The sequence below is a fragment of the Drosophila navojoa genome, chromosome X (genome assembly GCF_054131105.1).
Source record: "Drosophila navojoa isolate 15081-1374.11 chromosome X, UAZ_NAV_1.0, whole genome shotgun sequence".
NCBI lineage: Eukaryota > Metazoa > Arthropoda > Insecta > Diptera > Drosophilidae > Drosophila > Drosophila navojoa.
Genome location: NC_142895.1, coordinates 1160614 through 1176884, shown reverse-complemented (window position 1 = coordinate 1176884; position 16271 = coordinate 1160614). Strand labels below are relative to the sequence as shown.

Genomic DNA, 16271 nt, shown 5'->3' with positions numbered 1-16271 from the left:
GAGTGAGGGAGAGAAAGAGAGTGAGGGAGAGAAAGAGAGTGAGAGAGACAGAGAAGGAGAGGGATAGAAAGAGTAAAAGAGCCTGAATGAGGCTGCAAGAGCGAGAGAGATATATACAGAGATACAGAAATTGATAATGATAGTGAAAAAGAATCATCTGAGAGTTTTCCTCGCTCGCTCGAACTATCGCATTGTTATCCATGAACACTTCTCACCCCACTGAATGACCTACTTATATGATCTCACACCAGATCGTCATTCGTTTCTCTAAATTCTTCACCTCTCGCTCCACTGCTTGAGCTTTCTGCACTTGCTTTAATAATAATTTCGCAATGCTTTTCTAATAGCTTTCGTGCTTGAATGGCTTATTATGTGGCCTGGCACTCGCTAGGTGGGCGGTGGGCGGTGGGGCGTGTCTCGCATTTCAGTTCAGCTCGAACAGAGTCTGTCAGGAGCAGTCGACAGGAGGCGGCGGACGGGCGGGACGGGCGGTACGCCTCTTCGGGCTTTCATTTAATTAAAATGTCATTATTATTCAGTTGCCGCTGACGGCGACAGCGACGGCGACGGCGACGTTGGCTGCGACGCCGGCGTCAGTTGCCAGTTAACAATTTAACAGTTAAATGTCAAGTGTGGCCCCCAAAAACTAGCAAAACTCTCTTTCGCTCTCTCTCTCTGCATTTCACTTTCGCTTTGCTCAACTTAACAATTCTCTGTCCTTGTCGCACACCCACAAACCTTCACACTCTCACTCTCATTCTCACTGCTCTATCTGCGTTTCGTCTTCGCTCTGTCTCGCTCTAGCGTCTTTTGTTTGTATTAGCAAGCTTCACACCTGCTCCTCCTACTCCTGCTGCTCCTGCTCCTGCTCCTCCAGCTCCTGCTCCTGCTCCTCCTGCTCCTGCTCGTTCGCTTCACACCAAACTGCATCGAAATGGCTGCCTCTGCCGGCGTCGCTGCTTTCACCGTTGCTTCTGCATTTACCGCTACTTTTAACAGTTCTCTGCCTCTGCCTCTGCCGCTGCCTCTGCCTCTGCCCGCAGCTTTCACTGCTTAGCTGCAATTAAAATAATACAAATAAATGTCGCCTGTCTCTCAATTTGTGGGCGAACGGGCGACAGCGGTGGGCGTGGCTGTGACGTTTTGACTGAATGCAATGAAATATTTCGCATTGCTATTGTTGTTGTTGTTGTTGTCGGTTGTTGCAGTTGCAGCTCACCCACTTCTCTACCTCTCTCTCCCCCGCTCCCACTCCCCACCTCTCTCTCTCTCTCTCTCTCTCTGCACCTGTAACAAATTGTTTGCAGCTCAGTCAACAAGAACGCGCGGAAGACAGAAAGGAAAACACAAATGGGAAAGGTAAGTTTTATTGTTGTTGTTGTTGTTGCTGCTATTTGACAACGACAACGGCAAATACTTGATGAATGCTACGCACGACCTTCACCTGGCTGCCCCTCGAGAGTATTGCGACCCTTGAGTCCGCTGAGCCAGCCACGCCCACAACAGCGCCCACTTTCGGCAAGAGACAGAGACAGAGAGAGAGAGAGAGTTGCTTCCTCTCTTGCTTGACTTTAAGAGAATCGCAGAATCGCATCGCTATCCCTGTCACACTCTGTCTGTCTCTCTCTCTCGCTCTCTCTGTCACACACTCCGTTTGCCTTGACTTGACTGTCACAGATTTCTCCAGCATCTAGGCAAACGAGCTTAAGGGAATACGAACAAAAAACATTGTGGAAAATTTTGTGCTTTTAAATTCAGAAACTCGAAAAATAGTTCAAAATTAAATCTTGAATTGATCTGCTTTAGGGGCTTTGGCAATGGCTGTGGAGGAGAGCGAGCGAACAGCGCCGACTGAGCAGCAGCAGCAGCAGGAGCAGCAGCAGCAGCAGCAGGAGCAGCCGTTGGCAGCACTTGGCGGCCGCGTAGCGGGAGGTGAAGTGGGACGGCAGACGCACCTGAACAACAACAGCGGCCAAAGGTGAGTCCGCGGCCAGAGCCAACTGTTTGAGCTGCAGCAAAAACTCTGCCCTCGTTCCACTAGCCAGCAGAAGGTCTATCCGACGCTGCGACTGCGGCTGCAGGAGACGCCGACGTCTGCGCCACGGCAGCTGGCAGGCAACCGCTCCAGCTCGGCGGAGCGACAGACGCGGCAGGCAGTGACGCGACCGCGACACGCCGCAGCAACGTCGTCGTCGCCGTCGCCGTCGCCGTTGCCACCGCTGGAGCTGCAGCAGAACAGCGGCAGCGACAGCTACTGGCTGGAGGCGCACGACTCCAGCACAACGAGCCGAGCCGCCCAGCTGCGGCAGGCGCAGCTGGAGCAGCTGCAGCAGCGGCAGCAGCAGCTGCTGGAGTCCTCGCCGTGGCTGCCCCACTGGCAGCCGCCCCCCCGTCCCGGCCAGCGCCGCCTGACCTTCGAGCAGTGGCTGCTGCGCAAGAGGTGAGTCGATAAAAGGGAATCGAAAGAGTATTCTCCCGCATTTTCCCTTTCTTCTTTACTCTCTCACTTCTTCTCTGTCTCATGTTCATTTCTTGTCTCTATCCATTTCATTTATTTTCATTTTTCGCCCTATCCCTTTTATCTATTCTTTCCTTTTTCCTTTTCCAACTTCGCTGTTCTTTTCATTTCATTTCACTCTTTTGCTGTTTCTTCTTTATTTCTTATTTCTATCCCTATCTTATTTCTTTTCATTTTATCCCTATTCTATCCCTCTATCCCTTTTATCTATTCTTTCGTTTCCCTTTTCTGTCTTCTCGCTCCTCACGCTTTCTTCCCTCTGAAAGATGTGAGTGAACTCTTTCCCTTTCTTACTTCTTTCCCTTTCTTTCCTATCCTTTCTTTCTTATCTTTTCCTTCTTCCTTTCCTTTCATTCGTTCCCTTTCCCTTCGTCATGTTCACTCTCCCTCTCTCCATCGCTTTCTCGTCCACTTTTTCTCTTTTATCTTCTCGCACCCCGCCCTCCTTCTCTCCCGCAGGAGTCAAGAGTCGCTGCGCCGCCGCCAGAGCCGACGCGAGGCGCAGCGGGTGCAGCAGGCGAAGCAGCTGCGCCAGCAAATGGCCGACAAGAGCTACGCGGAGTGGCTGAGTGCGAAGAAGAAGCGGCTGATGCTGAAGGAGTCGCGCTTCGACGAGGCGCTGGCCGCGGAGATCGCGACGCTGCAGCGGCAGAAGAAGAGCCAGCAGTCGCTGCTGGTGTGGCGGCAGCGCAAGCAGCAGGAGGCGCGGCAGCGGCGCGACCGGCAGGAGCAGGCCCAGCAGGAGGACCAGGCGCACCAGAGCCTGCGCGAGGAGCTCAGCCATCTCGCCTGGCAGCGCTGGATGTCGCGACAGACGGCCAAGCCGCCGCCGCAGCTGCAGGTCATGCAGCAGATCCGGCAGCAGCAGCTGATGCAGTCGCAGCAGCAGCAGCAGCAGCCGCGGCGAGACAAGCAGAGAGTGTCGGCCGCTGGTGCTGCCGCTGCTGTCGCTGCTGCGACGCGGCAGCGCAAGCATGCGCAGCCAGTCACCTCGTTCTATCTGCACGTGCCGCTGTCCGCGGCGCAGCGCTCGCTGCGGCGCCGTCTGGAGACCATCAGCTCGGCGCAGCACGCAGCGCAGCAGTCAGCGCAGCGCAAGCAGTGAGCGGGCAACGAGAGAGCTTTTTCCCCAAAGCTTTAAGCTGCGTGCGATTCAGCTAACCAACTGACTTCAAGCTAAAGCTCCAACCCCATAGCCAACCTTGACATCACTAGCCAATCATAACTGTAGCCGCGCTATAGCTTTCGCTGAATCCAAAAGCTTCTCAACAATTGCCCGCGTAGCTAGACAGTTCAAGCTAGTCAACTTTAGGCCACACACAAATCAAAGGCAATAAAATAAAATCGAATTCCCTCAATCAACGCTTTTGTTTTAAACGGAAAGCTGAAAGCTGCTTAAAGTTAAACTAAGAATTCATTGTAGTCAGCTTAAAGCTGCTAGAAGCTAAGCATTAGGCAGTTAGCTTTGATTAAAGCTCTCGCTTTATATGGATTTCTATGTAAATAGAACTTGGACTGTTAGCTCTGCCAGTACTGCTGACATTTAGTGGAGCTTTCAGCAAGACTTTACTACTTGCGCTCAATCCAAAAGCTTTTTGCTACAAGCTTAGATATGCCTTGAAAAAGTCTTCTTCATTTAATGCTGATTATTATACTCAATTGTTTCCTTCAAATTGTTTATTCGCTTACACTAAAAGCTTTCGGCCAAAAGCTTTTGATATATAGTGCAGCGCTTATAAAGCTTTGTGCTAAGAGATTAGATATGCCGTAAAAAAATTCCCTTTTCATCTAATGCTGATTATTATACTCAATAGTTCTTACTCTTCAGCTTGAAAGTGTTTATTCGCCCACACTAAAAGCTCGCGACAAAAAGCTTTTGGCATATAGTGCAGCGCTGATCGAGCTTTAAGCAGGATCCTTAAGCTTACTTGAATACTATCTGGTAAGCTTTGCATATAAGTAAGACCCCTGTCTAGATTTACTTGCCTGAAAGTTGCTTAATGCAGCTTTGAAGCTCAAAGAGGTAAGGCTAAATCTGCATATGACTGGCCTAAAATGCTCTGGACTGGGCCCAGTGCAGTGACAGTAATTAAGATTGAAGTTTTTAATGTTTTTGTTTAGGTTAATTCAATTAGGCCGACAATCGAGAGGGAGCCTTTGGGGCTGACTTGGTCAGCAGCGCCGACAATGCAGCTGCAGTCCGCAAGCCTCGAGGGGGAGCGAACGGTAGAGAGGTGGAGGTAGAGGCGGTCGAGCTCTATGGAGTTCAACCACAAGACAACGCCCACACGCTCTGCCGCCCACTTATCCTTTTAATCCATTTTCATTGTGAGACATTGCTCGAGCAATTCTTTTCCCCCCCTTTTGTTTTTAGCCAGGTAACAGGTAAGGCCAGCATCGATGTGTGACAGAGATAGAGATAGAGAGAGAGAGAGATAGAGAGAGTGTGTGTGTGGTATAGAAAGTGTGAGTGGATAGAGACAGTTGGTCGTAGGAATCGCAGCTGCTGCTGTTGATTTGAGTGCTGGCTAAAAGGAAGGGTCGAGCCCACATTTTAGCCAAAAATTGAGCTGCTCGAAATGTTCCTGTGCAGTGACCCCTCTCGGCTGGCCCTCGTTATGCCACCAGAGTGTGTGTGCGTGTGTGTTTTGGCTCGTTGTTTGGCAATCCAATGAGCTGCTTGTCCGACGCTCCGCATCCTGCATCGAGCCTTAGCCTTAGCCTTAGCCACAGCACCTGCGTCATTTGTAAAACAGAAAATGCAAATTTCTCCTCTCCTTACGGGATTTTGTTGTTCCCTTCCATTTTGGGTTTTTCCTCTACTGTTTCGTGTTCTACTTTTGTGTGTGTGTGTGTAACAATTGGTGCCTGATCGATGTGGAAATTGTTGATCTTCTTCTGGGTCAAAGCGCCTGGCAGCGTACAATGTGCTTCAATCAAGTTTCAAGTCCCCGGGGCCTCTGGCTGGCCACAGACATTCAAATGAGCGCCACACTGTGAGAGTTTGATTGATGATTGAAGGCGTGAGCAGGGCCCAACCCTATGAGAACCCTGAGCACACTGACAGCCCCCTAAAGAACAGTACAATCTCGGTTAGCTAGACGATATATCTATCTTTAATATTCGAATTGTAATTAAAATTTTTCACCCTGCGGCTTGATGGTAATGTTTTGTACCTGTTGAGGGAAAACGTATTGGACGTAATATACAGATATGATGCAGACAATATTTCATGCTCACCTGCACATTGGATGGAGTTGAGATGGTCCAGAGTACGGCGTCGGCCACATCCTCAGAGCGCAGCATCGGCATATGTGGCTTGATGACGCCCTGTATCTGCTCGGGCAGGATGTCCGTGTCGACAATGCCGGGACTAATGGTCTGAAATCAGATATCAAGCATAAAATTGTGAGCAATTAAGATGGAGGAGTACATCAATGTTTGACTAAATCTTTAAGGGCTAGCTTAGCTGAGGGAGGGATTGATAATCAAGAGAGTTGAGGCGATGGGACTCTAAGATATATACTTATATATAGAGATGGAGGGTGAGGTCGAAGAACAGGGCAAGTCGAAGCTGTAATGGACAATCGAGAGAAGATGATAGGGAATGTGGAATGTCAGGTCCTTTGAAAGGTCATTCGGATGGGAGCTTCACAGGAAGCTTGAATAAAATAGACGATGGATAGTTAAACGAAAGATGGGATTGAGGGGCGGGCACATCTGATACTAAGTCCAGATGAAGCTGGGCTAGAGGCATGAGATATCGCACGGTACGGCAAATATTCACATGGAGTGCGTCTGAGGCAGAGATTCACATTTTCCGATTTCCAATTAAAGAGACAAACAGCATTTCGAATAGCTCACGCTTTGTGACACGAGGCGGGCGTTTGGGTATTACACATTCCTGGCCTGCCTTTACCCCACTCACCGAGACCCGGACGTGCGTTTGATGGCGCTGAAACTCCTGGCGGTAGATCTCCTGCATGGCACGCAGCGCAAACTTGGTCGCCGGATAAATGTTTAGCGATGGCATTTGAGGTCCCAGATTTGGCACCTGCTGCCCCGCAACGCTGTTCACAATGATCACGTGGCCCTCGGCCAGCTCCTGCTGTTCCGCCTGCTGCTGCTGCTGCTGCTGCTGTCGTCGCATTGCTTGGAATGCCTCGCGGATGCAATAGACACTGCCCATTAGATTCGTTTCGATGGTGTCGCGTATCGCTTGGGTATTGCCCGGCCCGCTGAGCTCCGTGGTGGCAATGATGCCCGCATTATTGACCAGCACATGCACGCCGCCCAGCTCCCGCTGCGCCCAGTCGAACGCGTCGAGCACCTCGGACTCGCGCGTTATGTCGCAGCGTCGGGCATGCAGGCGCCGCTGCTCGGCTGGCGGCAGCTCTGCTCGCATCTTCTCGATGCGCTCCTGGCGCCGGGCCAGGCCAACGACCACCAGACCGGCACCGGCCAAGGCGCGGGCACAGGCAGCCCCAATGCCAGCGCTGGCGCCGCTAACCACGGCCACTTTGTTGCGCCAACGTTCCATTTTGTCGACTGGCCGACCAGGCCTCTGCAACCAACGAGCTAGCCCTCCCAGCCAGCCAGCCAGCCAGCCAGCTGAGAGGCCGTAGTAATGCAAATGAGCCAAGTGCTTGTATAGAGCCTAAGCCGTATCGATTTGCCTGTACCGAACACCCACCCACAAATCCATCCTGCCCACTGACATCATTTCGATTGTCGACTGCGAACTGTCGCTGTCGCTTTGTCTTCGAGCCAACTTGAGGTAATCTGCACGCAAGTGGCTGTAATTATTCCGAGCTGCTGTTCTCAATCAGAGCTCTCGGCGTGATTGGAGCAGCATCAACTGCATTACATTGCATCGAACTCCATTTACAGTTGTTTATGGGAAGGTATTCTCTGCAATTGCAGCAGCTGGCTGCGGTTCCTGTGAGCGGCCCACTGGGAAGCCTTACGGGTCTAAGCCTCTACCTGACTGGAATTTCCCTGCAGAGCTGAGCTACTTGCGGGCAAATCTAGTTGAAAAGAAAGTGAGGATTATATTTCCTCCTCTTCCTATAATATATTTCTATAATTTGATTAGAAAACCAATTCAAAAAGCAAACAGATTTTGGGCCCGAGTAAAAAATATATTTTGAAAAACTTACAAAAAAAAAGAAATTGAAATGAGAGGATGTTGACGATATAGGGAATTGACGTGAGTGAGGGAGGCGGGGAGGAAAGGGCCTTCAGGGCGTTCTAAGCAAACCTGAACCGAAATCTAACGCCATGGCTTCACTTTCTGAGGTTCCTTCGACTTGAGTAAATGTCTGGGCTCGATGCTGCGTGCTCGCTGCAGCGGCTTATTCGATTTGTTGGCCGCCGACAGCAGATGCTCGTCGGAGCGTAGAATGCGCGTCTCATTGAAGACGACTCGACGGCGTTGCACCAGGGCCGCCTCTTCGGCGAAAACGGCGCGACGCTGCTGCTGCTTGAGCTCATGCTTCTGCTCCTGCTTCAGCTCGTAGTTGATGTCGGTGCAGCTGTTGTTGCGGCTGCGCTCGGGCAGCGCCTTGCCCTCTGCGAGCCAGTCCTTGAGCCGGAGGCGCAGCTTCTCGCGCTTGTCCTGAAACTTTTTCGGCAGAATCTTGCTGTCCTGCTGGTCCTGCTGCTGGCGCAGCTGCTCCACTTGATCGTCGTGCAGCTCCAGCTGCGCCCCGTCCGGCGATGTGTGCCGCTTCATTTCGCGCACGCGCTGTGCATTGTCCTTGTTCCAGATCATGGACGTGCGCTGCGGACGCAACAGGCAGCTGTCCAGGGAGCTGCTCAGCTTCAGGGGCTCTGGCCGCACATTGGGGCTCTGCTTGCAGACCGTGCGTCGCGGCTGAGCCAGACGCTCGAGACGCTCGTAGTCGGGCCCCGGGCGCTTCGGACGCGGCTGCGGCGGCGGATTCTGCGGCTTCTTGACGATGGGCCCATGCACCGATTTCCATTCGTTGGGGTTCGTGAAGAGGGGCGCGGTAGTGCCGCGCAGCGAGTCAAGGCCCTTGCCCATGGGCACGGGCTTCGGCTTGTTGCGAGAGGCCAGGACCCATTGCTCAAAGGCCTCGGCGCTCATTTCGCGGCGCGCCGTCTCGAGTTGATTTTGCCGTTCGATGTAGGCCTCACGCTTCAGCCGCTGCTCCCTGAGCTCGGCCAGCTTTTCGCGCTCCCATTCGATGAGACGGCGTTGCGCTTCGGAGGCTGGCAGCGACTGACGCGAATGGGTTGTCAGCTGACCGGAGCTCACATCCGACTTGGCCCGTCGCAGCTGAGAGTTCTTATTCTTGATCCAAAGCTCATAGTTCAGCTGGGCGAGACGCGTGCGCTCCTTAGCACGTTGCTCTTCCAGCTCTGTTGAGAGACGGCGCTCCCTTTTCAGCTGATCCTGCTTCTCCCTGCGTAGGCGGAGTAAAACAAAATGAGATGTAATGAATTGATAAACCCAATCGTTCATTGATGTAGATAGAGCTAGCTTACTTTTTGGCAGCCAGCCAGGCGTGGAAGGGCGACGACAAGGGCGATGAATTATTGCTGTCTCGCTTGGCCATCTGCTCCTGCATGGAGAGCAGCGTGCTATGCGCTACGATCTCAGCGCTGTTCCACTGCCCCAATTCAGCGACAGTTCGACTTCCATGGCTGTGATGCGATGAAGTCCCAGACGACTTCGTTTCCTGATTCTGATCCGGATCCAGTGGCAAGTTATTCTGTGACTTGGCTTTGCGCTGTGATTCGTTGACATTCTTCAAAGTCGGCTCTGTATGTGACCTAGTCTTGAGCGCGCGCGGAATGTCCGAGTCCAACACCGTCAGCTTCGAGTTCATTTGCAGCTGTACCTTGTGTTTCGCTTGGGTTCGCTTCTCACGCTTTGGCTGCAAGTCTGCTTGAAGACACATCTCCTTCTGTGACTTCTCTGGCTCTGAACGCATCACTTGAATTGTCTGTTCTTTTAAGAATTCCAGATGTAAGCTCTCTGGCTTTAGTTTCTCCGTCTGACAATTTGTTAGCAGAGGTTTTATCTCATACTTCGATCTCTCTGTTTGCGATTTTATTGGCTGCGAGATCTGTTTCAGCTGTGACGTTTTCTCCGACTGCGAAATCGCTTCGTACGACCATTCCAAGTACTGACTATGATATCGACGTTTTGTCTGCTCCTTAGACTTCAATTTTTGTTTCACCTGCAATACCATCTTATTAGACTTCTCTTTCTGCTCTGCCTGCAAGGTCTTCTGTTCTGGCTTCTCTTTCTGCTGTACCTCCTCCTGTTCTACCTTCTCTTTTTTATCCACCAGCAACATCTTCTGTTCAGACTTTTCTTTCTGCTCTGCCTGCAACATATTGTGCCCTGACTTATCTTTCTGCTCTACCTGTGGAGAATTCTGGTTTGCCTTCTCTTTCTTATCCACCGCCATCATCTTATGTTCAGCTCTCTCTTTCTGCTCTACCTGCAACGTCGTCCGTTCAGCCTTCGGTCTCTGTTCTTTCCCCTTCTGTTCTGTGATCTCTTTATTATCCACAAGCAACGTCCTTCGTTGAGACTTCTCTTTCTGATCTAGCTGTAGCGTCTTATACTCTGACTTTTCTTTCTGCTCTACCAACAAATTCTTCAGGTATGTCTTCTCTACATGCAGTGTCTTCCGCTCTGGTTTCTCTGTCTGATCTACTTGCAGCATTTTTCGCTCTGCCTTCTCTATCTGCTCTAACAGAAAATACTTCAACGTGGCCTTCTCTATCTGATCTACCTGAAAAGACTTCCACGTTGCCTTCACACTCTTATCTACCAAGAACATTTTGCGTTCTGCCTTCCCTTTCTTCTCTACTTGTAGCGTCTTATCCTCTGACTTCTCTTTCTGCTCTACTGGCAAATTGTTTTGTTCCTTCTCTTTTTTATCCACCTGGAGCGTCTTGGGCTCACACTTTTCTTTCTGATCTTGCTGTAGCGTCTTATACTCTGACTTCTCTTTATGCTCTACCGACAAATTCTTCCGTTCTGCCTTCTCTTTCTTCTCTAGCTTTACCATCTTTTCCTCTGAATTCTCTTTGTGCTCTACCGGCGAATTGTTCTGTTCTGCCTTATCATTCTTACCTTCCACTTGCAACGGGTTCTGTTCTGCGCTCTCTTTGTGCTCTACCAGCAGCGTCTTTCTTAGCTTATCTTTCTGCACTACCTGTAGTGCCTTCTCTCTTCTATCTACCAGCAACGTCTTCCGTTCAGGCTTTTCTTTCTGATCTATCTGTAGCGTCTTATACTCTGACTTCTCTTTATGCTCTACCGACAAATTCTTCCGTTCTGCCTTCTCTTTCTTCTCTATCTTTGCCATCTTTTTCTCTGAATTCTCTTTGTGCTCTACCGGCGAATTGTTCTGTTCTGCCTTATCATTCTTATCTTCCACTTGCAACGGTCTCTGTTCTGCGCTCTCTTTGTGCTCTACCAGCAGCGTCTTTCTTAGCTTATCTTTCTGCTCGACCTGTACTGCCTTCTCTTTTTTATCCACCTGGAGCGTTTTGCGTTCCAATTTTTCTTTCTGATCTAGCTTTAACTTCTTTTCTGCTAATTTCTCTTTCTGCTCTACCGACAAATTTTTCCGGTCTGTCTTCTCAACGTGCAGCGTCTTCGGCTCTGGTTTCTCTGTCCGATCTACTTGCAGCGTTTGTTGCGCCGCCTTCTCTATCTGCTCTAACAGAAAATACTTCAACGTGTCCTTCTCTAACTGCTCTACCTGAAAAGATTTCCGCGTTGCCTTTGTCTTATCCACTAACAATGTCTTCCGTTCTGCCTTCTCTTTCTTCTCTAACTGTAGCGTCTTTTCTTCTGACTTCTCTTTATGCTCTACCGGCAAATCGCTTTGCTTTGTCTTATCATTATTATACTTCACTAGCACCGGCTTCTGTTCTGCATTCTCTTTGTGCTCTACCAGCAGCGTCTTTCTTAGCTTATCTTTCTGCTCTACCTGTACTGCCTTCTCTTTTGTATCCACCTGGAGCGTCTTGCGTTCAGATTTGTCTTTGTGATCTAGCTGTAGCGTCTTATACTCTGACTTATCTTTCTGCTCTATCAACAAATTCTTTCGGTCAATCTTCTCTATCTGTAGAGGGTTTTCCTCTGACTTCTTTTTCTGCTCTGCCGGAAAGTCGCCCTGCTTTGTCTTATCATTCTTATCCTCCACTAGCAACGGCTTCTGTTCTGTATTCTCTTTGTGCTCTACCAGCAGCGTCTTCCTTCTGTTTTCTTTCTGCTCTACCTGTACTGCCTTCTCTTTTGTATCCACCTGGAGCGTCTTCCGTGCAGACTTGTCTTTCTGATTTAGCTGTAGCGTCTTATACTCTGACTTATCTTTCTGCTCTACAGACAAATTCTTTTGTTCTGTCTTATCATTCTTATCCTCCGCTAGCACCGGCTTCTGTTCTGCATTCTCTTTGTGCTCTACCAGCAGCGTATTTCTTAGCTTATCTTTCTGCTCTACCTGTACGGCTTTCTCTTTTGTATCCACCTTGCGTTCAAACTTTTCTTTTTGCTCTATCTGTAAAGTCATATGCTCTACATGTAGCGCATTTCGGTCTGCCTTCTCTTTCCTATCACCCGGCAACATTTTCCGGTCTGCGTTCTCTCTCTGCTCTGTCTTCCGTTCTGGTTTCATTGTCTGATCTACCTGGAAAATCTTCTGTTTTGCATTCTCTCTCTTATCCTGCAAAGTCTTACGCTCAGACTTTTCCTGCTCTACCAGTAACGTCTTATATTCTGTCTTCTGTTCGGGCTTCTCTTGTTGCCCTACCTGCAATGTCTCCTGCTCTGACTTCTTTTTCTTATCCACATTGTTCTGTTCTGCATTCTCTATCTGCTCTAGCAGCAACTTCTTCCGGTCTGACATCTCTTTCTTATTCAACGCGTACTGGACTGCCTTATTCTCCAGCTCCGTCTGCACCGCCTTCTCTTTCAGTTTCGGCTTCAATGTCACCTGCTGTGCCTTCTCCTTCTGCTCCTTGCGCCCCATGGTCATATTTAGGTAAGGCATATCCAGCATCAAGTTCCCATCTGCCCGCTTCTCTAGTTGCTCCCCTTGCTTCTTTTCCTTCTTTGAATGTTCCCCCCTCTCTAGCTTCTGCTGATGCTTCCCCAGTGCCTGCTCATTCTTTCCGTCTTTGTAGCCCTTCTGCCCGTGCAGCAGATAAAGGTCCGTCCTCCGCATACGGTGCGCCGAGTCCGCAAAGTAATGGAAGCGATGTCGATGATCGAAACGCCCTGCGCTGCAGTACGAAAACTATTTTGAAGCACACATCTACATCTACAAGGCTCAGATGACTTACTGTGTATACGACCGGACTCCAACGGAGCTGCAGTTGATCCTCACATTCTGACAGGAAGCCACTGTTTTGTTGCCCGGCTCCGTAGAGAGAACTACTCGCATTACCTCATTGCCATGCTTATCATTGGTAGCCACGAAAGCCATCTCCCATTCAAACAGATTGATACACTCGTGACCACGGCTGCACTTGACGATTTCTTCTCTCCACTGCTAAAATACAGCACAATAAAAAATATAGAAAATATATATTGAGAAGTGAACACATTCACAGAATGCTCAGTTATGACACAGCACAGCACAGCTCAGCTCGGCTCGGCTCGACAAAGGGCTACTCAGTCAGCGAAGGCCAGAAAACTCACAGATCCCCAAACTGAAAATGTGTGTGGTTTATTTTATTTTGTTTAACTTTCAAGTCTAAAATTGAACACTATTAACAGAACTGAACTAAAACCGAGGGCCGACAAATACGTAAGATAAACTGATATAGTAAGCTAGCAATCGTTATTCAAGATTTAGTTTCGGCTGAGAGATTTTTAATTCTAGAAGTTAATCCGAACGTGCGGTCGATTAGATGACAAATGCCAATTGCCAAAAGTTGTGCATGAAGCCAACTACATTTTAGGATTTACCAACACTGCAAACATCGATAGCCCAAGACATCGATTGATGAGCAACGTTGCACAACACTAAACAATTAAATAATTGTCAACAAGCAAATCTAGCCTAATTTGTATAACTTGCTTCCGTCCTGAAGTTCCTTCCTGCCTTTTATTTCCTATAAAAGCCTCCCACTCCTTACAGTACGCCCCTTTATTTGATTATAGACGAAACGGAATTGCATTGAGTGCGACTCTTCGCACCACTCAACTAGTTAAATGCGGGGCCAGTGCCAGTGAGAGACTTAATAAGCAGCAACAAGTTGCAGAGGTTCCACGTAAATGTACTCCGCTCCACATCGACGTCGATTGCCGCCCTCGCCGCAGTCTCCGGCTCGCCTTTTCCATCCGACACTCATAAGTAGTTTAGCATTTAATGCAGTTACGACCTCAACAAACTCATTCAAGGACTTTGACAGCGCTGTCAGCCGGCTCTCCCCTCAAAGACACATGGATAGACTTTAAATATGTATATACACCTATACATACATATGTATATGGGCATGTTTATAGACACGGCCATCGACAATCTGCGACGACACTTGACGCACTTAAAAATTGTCTCAGAGACTTGAGATTAAATTATGCTCCGCTTCAATGTGGCTCGGTATCTTCTGGGTGAACTTGCAATACTCTCAAGTGGAAATTTTCTTAGTTTTATTTGACATTTTCCAAATTTAGCATACTCTTCTCATTTGACTCCTGAGCATATCTCAAGCTCCCTTTGTACCGCTCGTAGTTTTCATTTGATTACTCGGAAACCAGCTCTGATTCAGTGAGTGGAATATTTCATATATCAACTCAAGGCTTGTTGCAATATTCCATTGCTTATCTTTTCCTCACAATCGACTCTCGAGCCGTCGAGCATACCCCAGCACCGTCTGTAGGGTATTTGCGCCACGGCAACGTGCGCCAATGACAACTCATTAAAGCGTATTTGCGTTAAGTTCTTTTGTGAAAAATTTAACAGGCAAGCATTTTAGCTTGGCTAGCGTGACTCTCCCGCTGAGCAACCCCTAGACCCCCATAGCCCCCAATTGTGCCCACCCTATTGCAGCTGCCCATTAAAAAGTGCAGCATGTTATTTCAACGTAGACGAGCTGTTACCATTTTAGCACGGGCTACTCACGCTGCAGCCCGCCTTTGGCTTTGTCTGCGAGCTGAGCTGCGTCTAGGGAGAATCGCTCCGACTACCTCTCTCTCTCTGACATACGCTTGCCGTATATGTGTCTCTCCTCCCCCTCTGGTCAGGTACTTAACTTTTAATTATGCTGCCCGGCGTCGCGTGTCACTGGCCCAGCGAGCAGTCGACCAGCTGGACAGCTGGACAGCTGGGCAGGTGTCACGATTAAAATCGGGTAGCTGTACAGTCACCCAGCCCGACCGTAGCCCTGCTTGGTCTATTGGGTATACTTATTTAGCTGCCTGACTTGACTTGACTTGACAACCTGAAGCTAACCAAGTATGTCATTTGGCATGAAGAGCAATTGAATACCCTGACAAGGATCTATTTGAAGCTTACTGAAGTTCTCTTGCAAGACAAGCTAAAATGTCGGTATTACAAGTTCTAAAAGAGCTATATGATATAGGCATATATTAGATATAGATATAAAGGATATATTGTTTGTAAATATAAAGCTAATGAGCCAATTAATTTGTACGGGTATGGGATGGTGCAAGGTCTATAATGTTAACTGAAGACTCCTCCTACATCCCTTCGATCAAGTCCATATTGATAGGTGTAAGGTCTGGTATGCTCGTAAGTAGTTTGAGTTAGCTAGGTGTATGTATATACATAGGTAAGGTTTATTACTCCTTGGACCCTTAAATTACGCCTCACGCATACTCTTCTTGGCTGCATAACGGTGCTAGGGCGGCGTGTCCTATGGCTTGTACCCTGTATTCCCACAGACCTGTTTCAATTTGCACTGAACTTTGCACTCTGCACAATTTAGCTCTCTATACACACATACATACACACATTTATATTAGTATATTTGTATACGGTTCAAGCTGTAGAGCTAGTTAAGCATTTTTTCAAGTCTGCGCCAATTTGCTTTGGTTGTTATGCTTTTGCTTTCGCTTTTGCTCTTACTTTGGCGTCTCCCGCTGCTGCTTCTTCTTCGCCTTCTGCTACCTGCCTACCTCTTGCCCTTCTCCATTTTCATTTACACATTTTTTCAGCTACTTTTTACGCTTGTGCTATTCCTGTTGTTGTTATGCATTTTGCATTCGTCGTTGCACTAAAAAGTTGCTTGCTTTTATGAGCAAGTTTGGGTATACCTCGTGAAATTGACCCAATGCTGGGAGTAAGCAACTGCTGTGAGCCTATATAAGAGCCTATATAAGAGCCTATAAAGACTAAAGACTAAAGACTAAAGACTAAAGACTAAAGACTAAAGACTAAAGACTAAAGACTAAAGACTAAAGACTAAAGACTAAAGACTAAAGACTAAAGACTAAAGACTAAAGACTAAAGACTAAAGACTAAAGACTAAAGACTAAAGACTAAAGACTAAAGACTAAAGACTAAGACTAAAGACTAAAGACTAAAGACTAAAGACTAAAGACTAAAGACTAAAGACTAAAGACTAAAGACTAAAGACTAAAGACTAAAGACTAAAGACTAAAGACTAAAGACTAAAGACTAAAGACTAAAGACTAAAGACTAAAGACTAAAGACTAAAGACTAAAGACTAAGACTAAAGACTAAAGACTAAAGACTAAAGACTAAAGACTAAAGACTAAAGACTAAAGACTAAA

At 48.3% G+C, this 16271-nt stretch overlaps 3 protein-coding genes across 6 annotated transcripts; 1 reads left to right on the top strand and 2 right to left on the bottom strand.

The window, feature by feature from the left end:
- Positions 1-1697: 1697 nt before the first annotated feature.
- LOC115564233 (uncharacterized) lies at positions 1698-3866 on the top strand. The gene is made up of 3 exons (XM_030388314.2): positions 1698-1978; positions 2042-2440; positions 2978-3866. Exons 1-3 carry the CDS (start codon positions 1818-1820, stop codon positions 3621-3623), a joined length of 1206 nt encoding a protein of 401 aa, XP_030244174.2. The 5' UTR covers positions 1698-1817; the 3' UTR covers positions 3624-3866.
- Positions 3867-5611: 1745 nt separating this feature from the next.
- Positions 5612-7096, bottom strand: LOC115564232 (farnesol dehydrogenase). Its single transcript, XM_030388313.2, has 3 exons — positions 6447-7096; positions 5759-5899; positions 5612-5694 (listed from the first exon to the last, which is right to left on the bottom strand). Exons 1-3 carry the CDS (start codon positions 7056-7058, stop codon positions 5653-5655), a joined length of 795 nt encoding a protein of 264 aa, XP_030244173.1. The 5' UTR covers positions 7059-7096; the 3' UTR covers positions 5612-5652.
- Positions 7097-7727: 631 nt separating this feature from the next.
- Positions 7728-13244, bottom strand: LOC115564231 (uncharacterized). 4 transcript variants are annotated; one of them, XM_089263992.1, is made up of 4 exons: positions 12854-13244; positions 12322-12793; positions 9029-9804; positions 7737-8946 (listed from the first exon to the last, which is right to left on the bottom strand). In XM_089263992.1, exons 1-4 carry the CDS (start codon positions 12994-12996, stop codon positions 7791-7793), a joined length of 2547 nt encoding a protein of 848 aa, XP_089120118.1. In that variant the 5' UTR covers positions 12997-13244; the 3' UTR covers positions 7737-7790. The 4 variants fall into 4 exon arrangements, with proteins under 4 accessions (XP_030244171.2, XP_030244170.2, XP_089120118.1 ...); XM_030388309.2 differs by having other exon boundaries at positions 7738-8946; positions 9029-9726; positions 12854-13243; XM_030388311.2 differs by lacking the exons at positions 12322-12793; positions 12854-13244 and adding an exon at positions 9820-10674 and having other exon boundaries at positions 7728-8946; positions 9029-9786.
- Between the last annotated feature and the right edge of the window lie 3027 nt (positions 13245-16271).

Coding starts and splice junctions, on each gene's coding strand:
- LOC115564233 (XM_030388314.2), top strand. CDS start 1,818: ATGGCTGTGGAGGAGAGCGAGCGAACAGCGCCGACTGAGCAGCAGCAG. Junction 1,979..2,041: donor AACAACAACAGCGGCCAAAG/GTGAGTCCGCGG, acceptor TCGTTCCACTAG/CCAGCAGAAGGTCTATCCGA. Junction 2,441..2,977: donor CAGTGGCTGCTGCGCAAGAG/GTGAGTCGATAA, acceptor TCTCTCCCGCAG/GAGTCAAGAGTCGCTGCGCC.
- LOC115564231 (XM_030388310.2), bottom strand. CDS start 10,569: ATGGTAAAGCTAGAGAAGAAAGAGAAGGCAGAACGGAAGAATTTGTCG. Junction 8,947..9,028: donor GCCTGGCTGGCTGCCAAAAA/GTAAGCTAGCTC, acceptor CCGCCTACGCAG/GGAGAAGCAGGATCAGCTGA.
- LOC115564232 (XM_030388313.2), bottom strand. CDS start 7,058: ATGGAACGTTGGCGCAACAAAGTGGCCGTGGTTAGCGGCGCCAGCGCT. Junction 5,900..6,446: donor AAACGCACGTCCGGGTCTCG/GTGAGTGGGGTA, acceptor ATCTGATTTCAG/ACCATTAGTCCCGGCATTGT. Junction 5,695..5,758: donor CAACTCCATCCAATGTGCAG/GTGAGCATGAAA, acceptor TTCCCTCAACAG/GTACAAAACATTACCATCAA.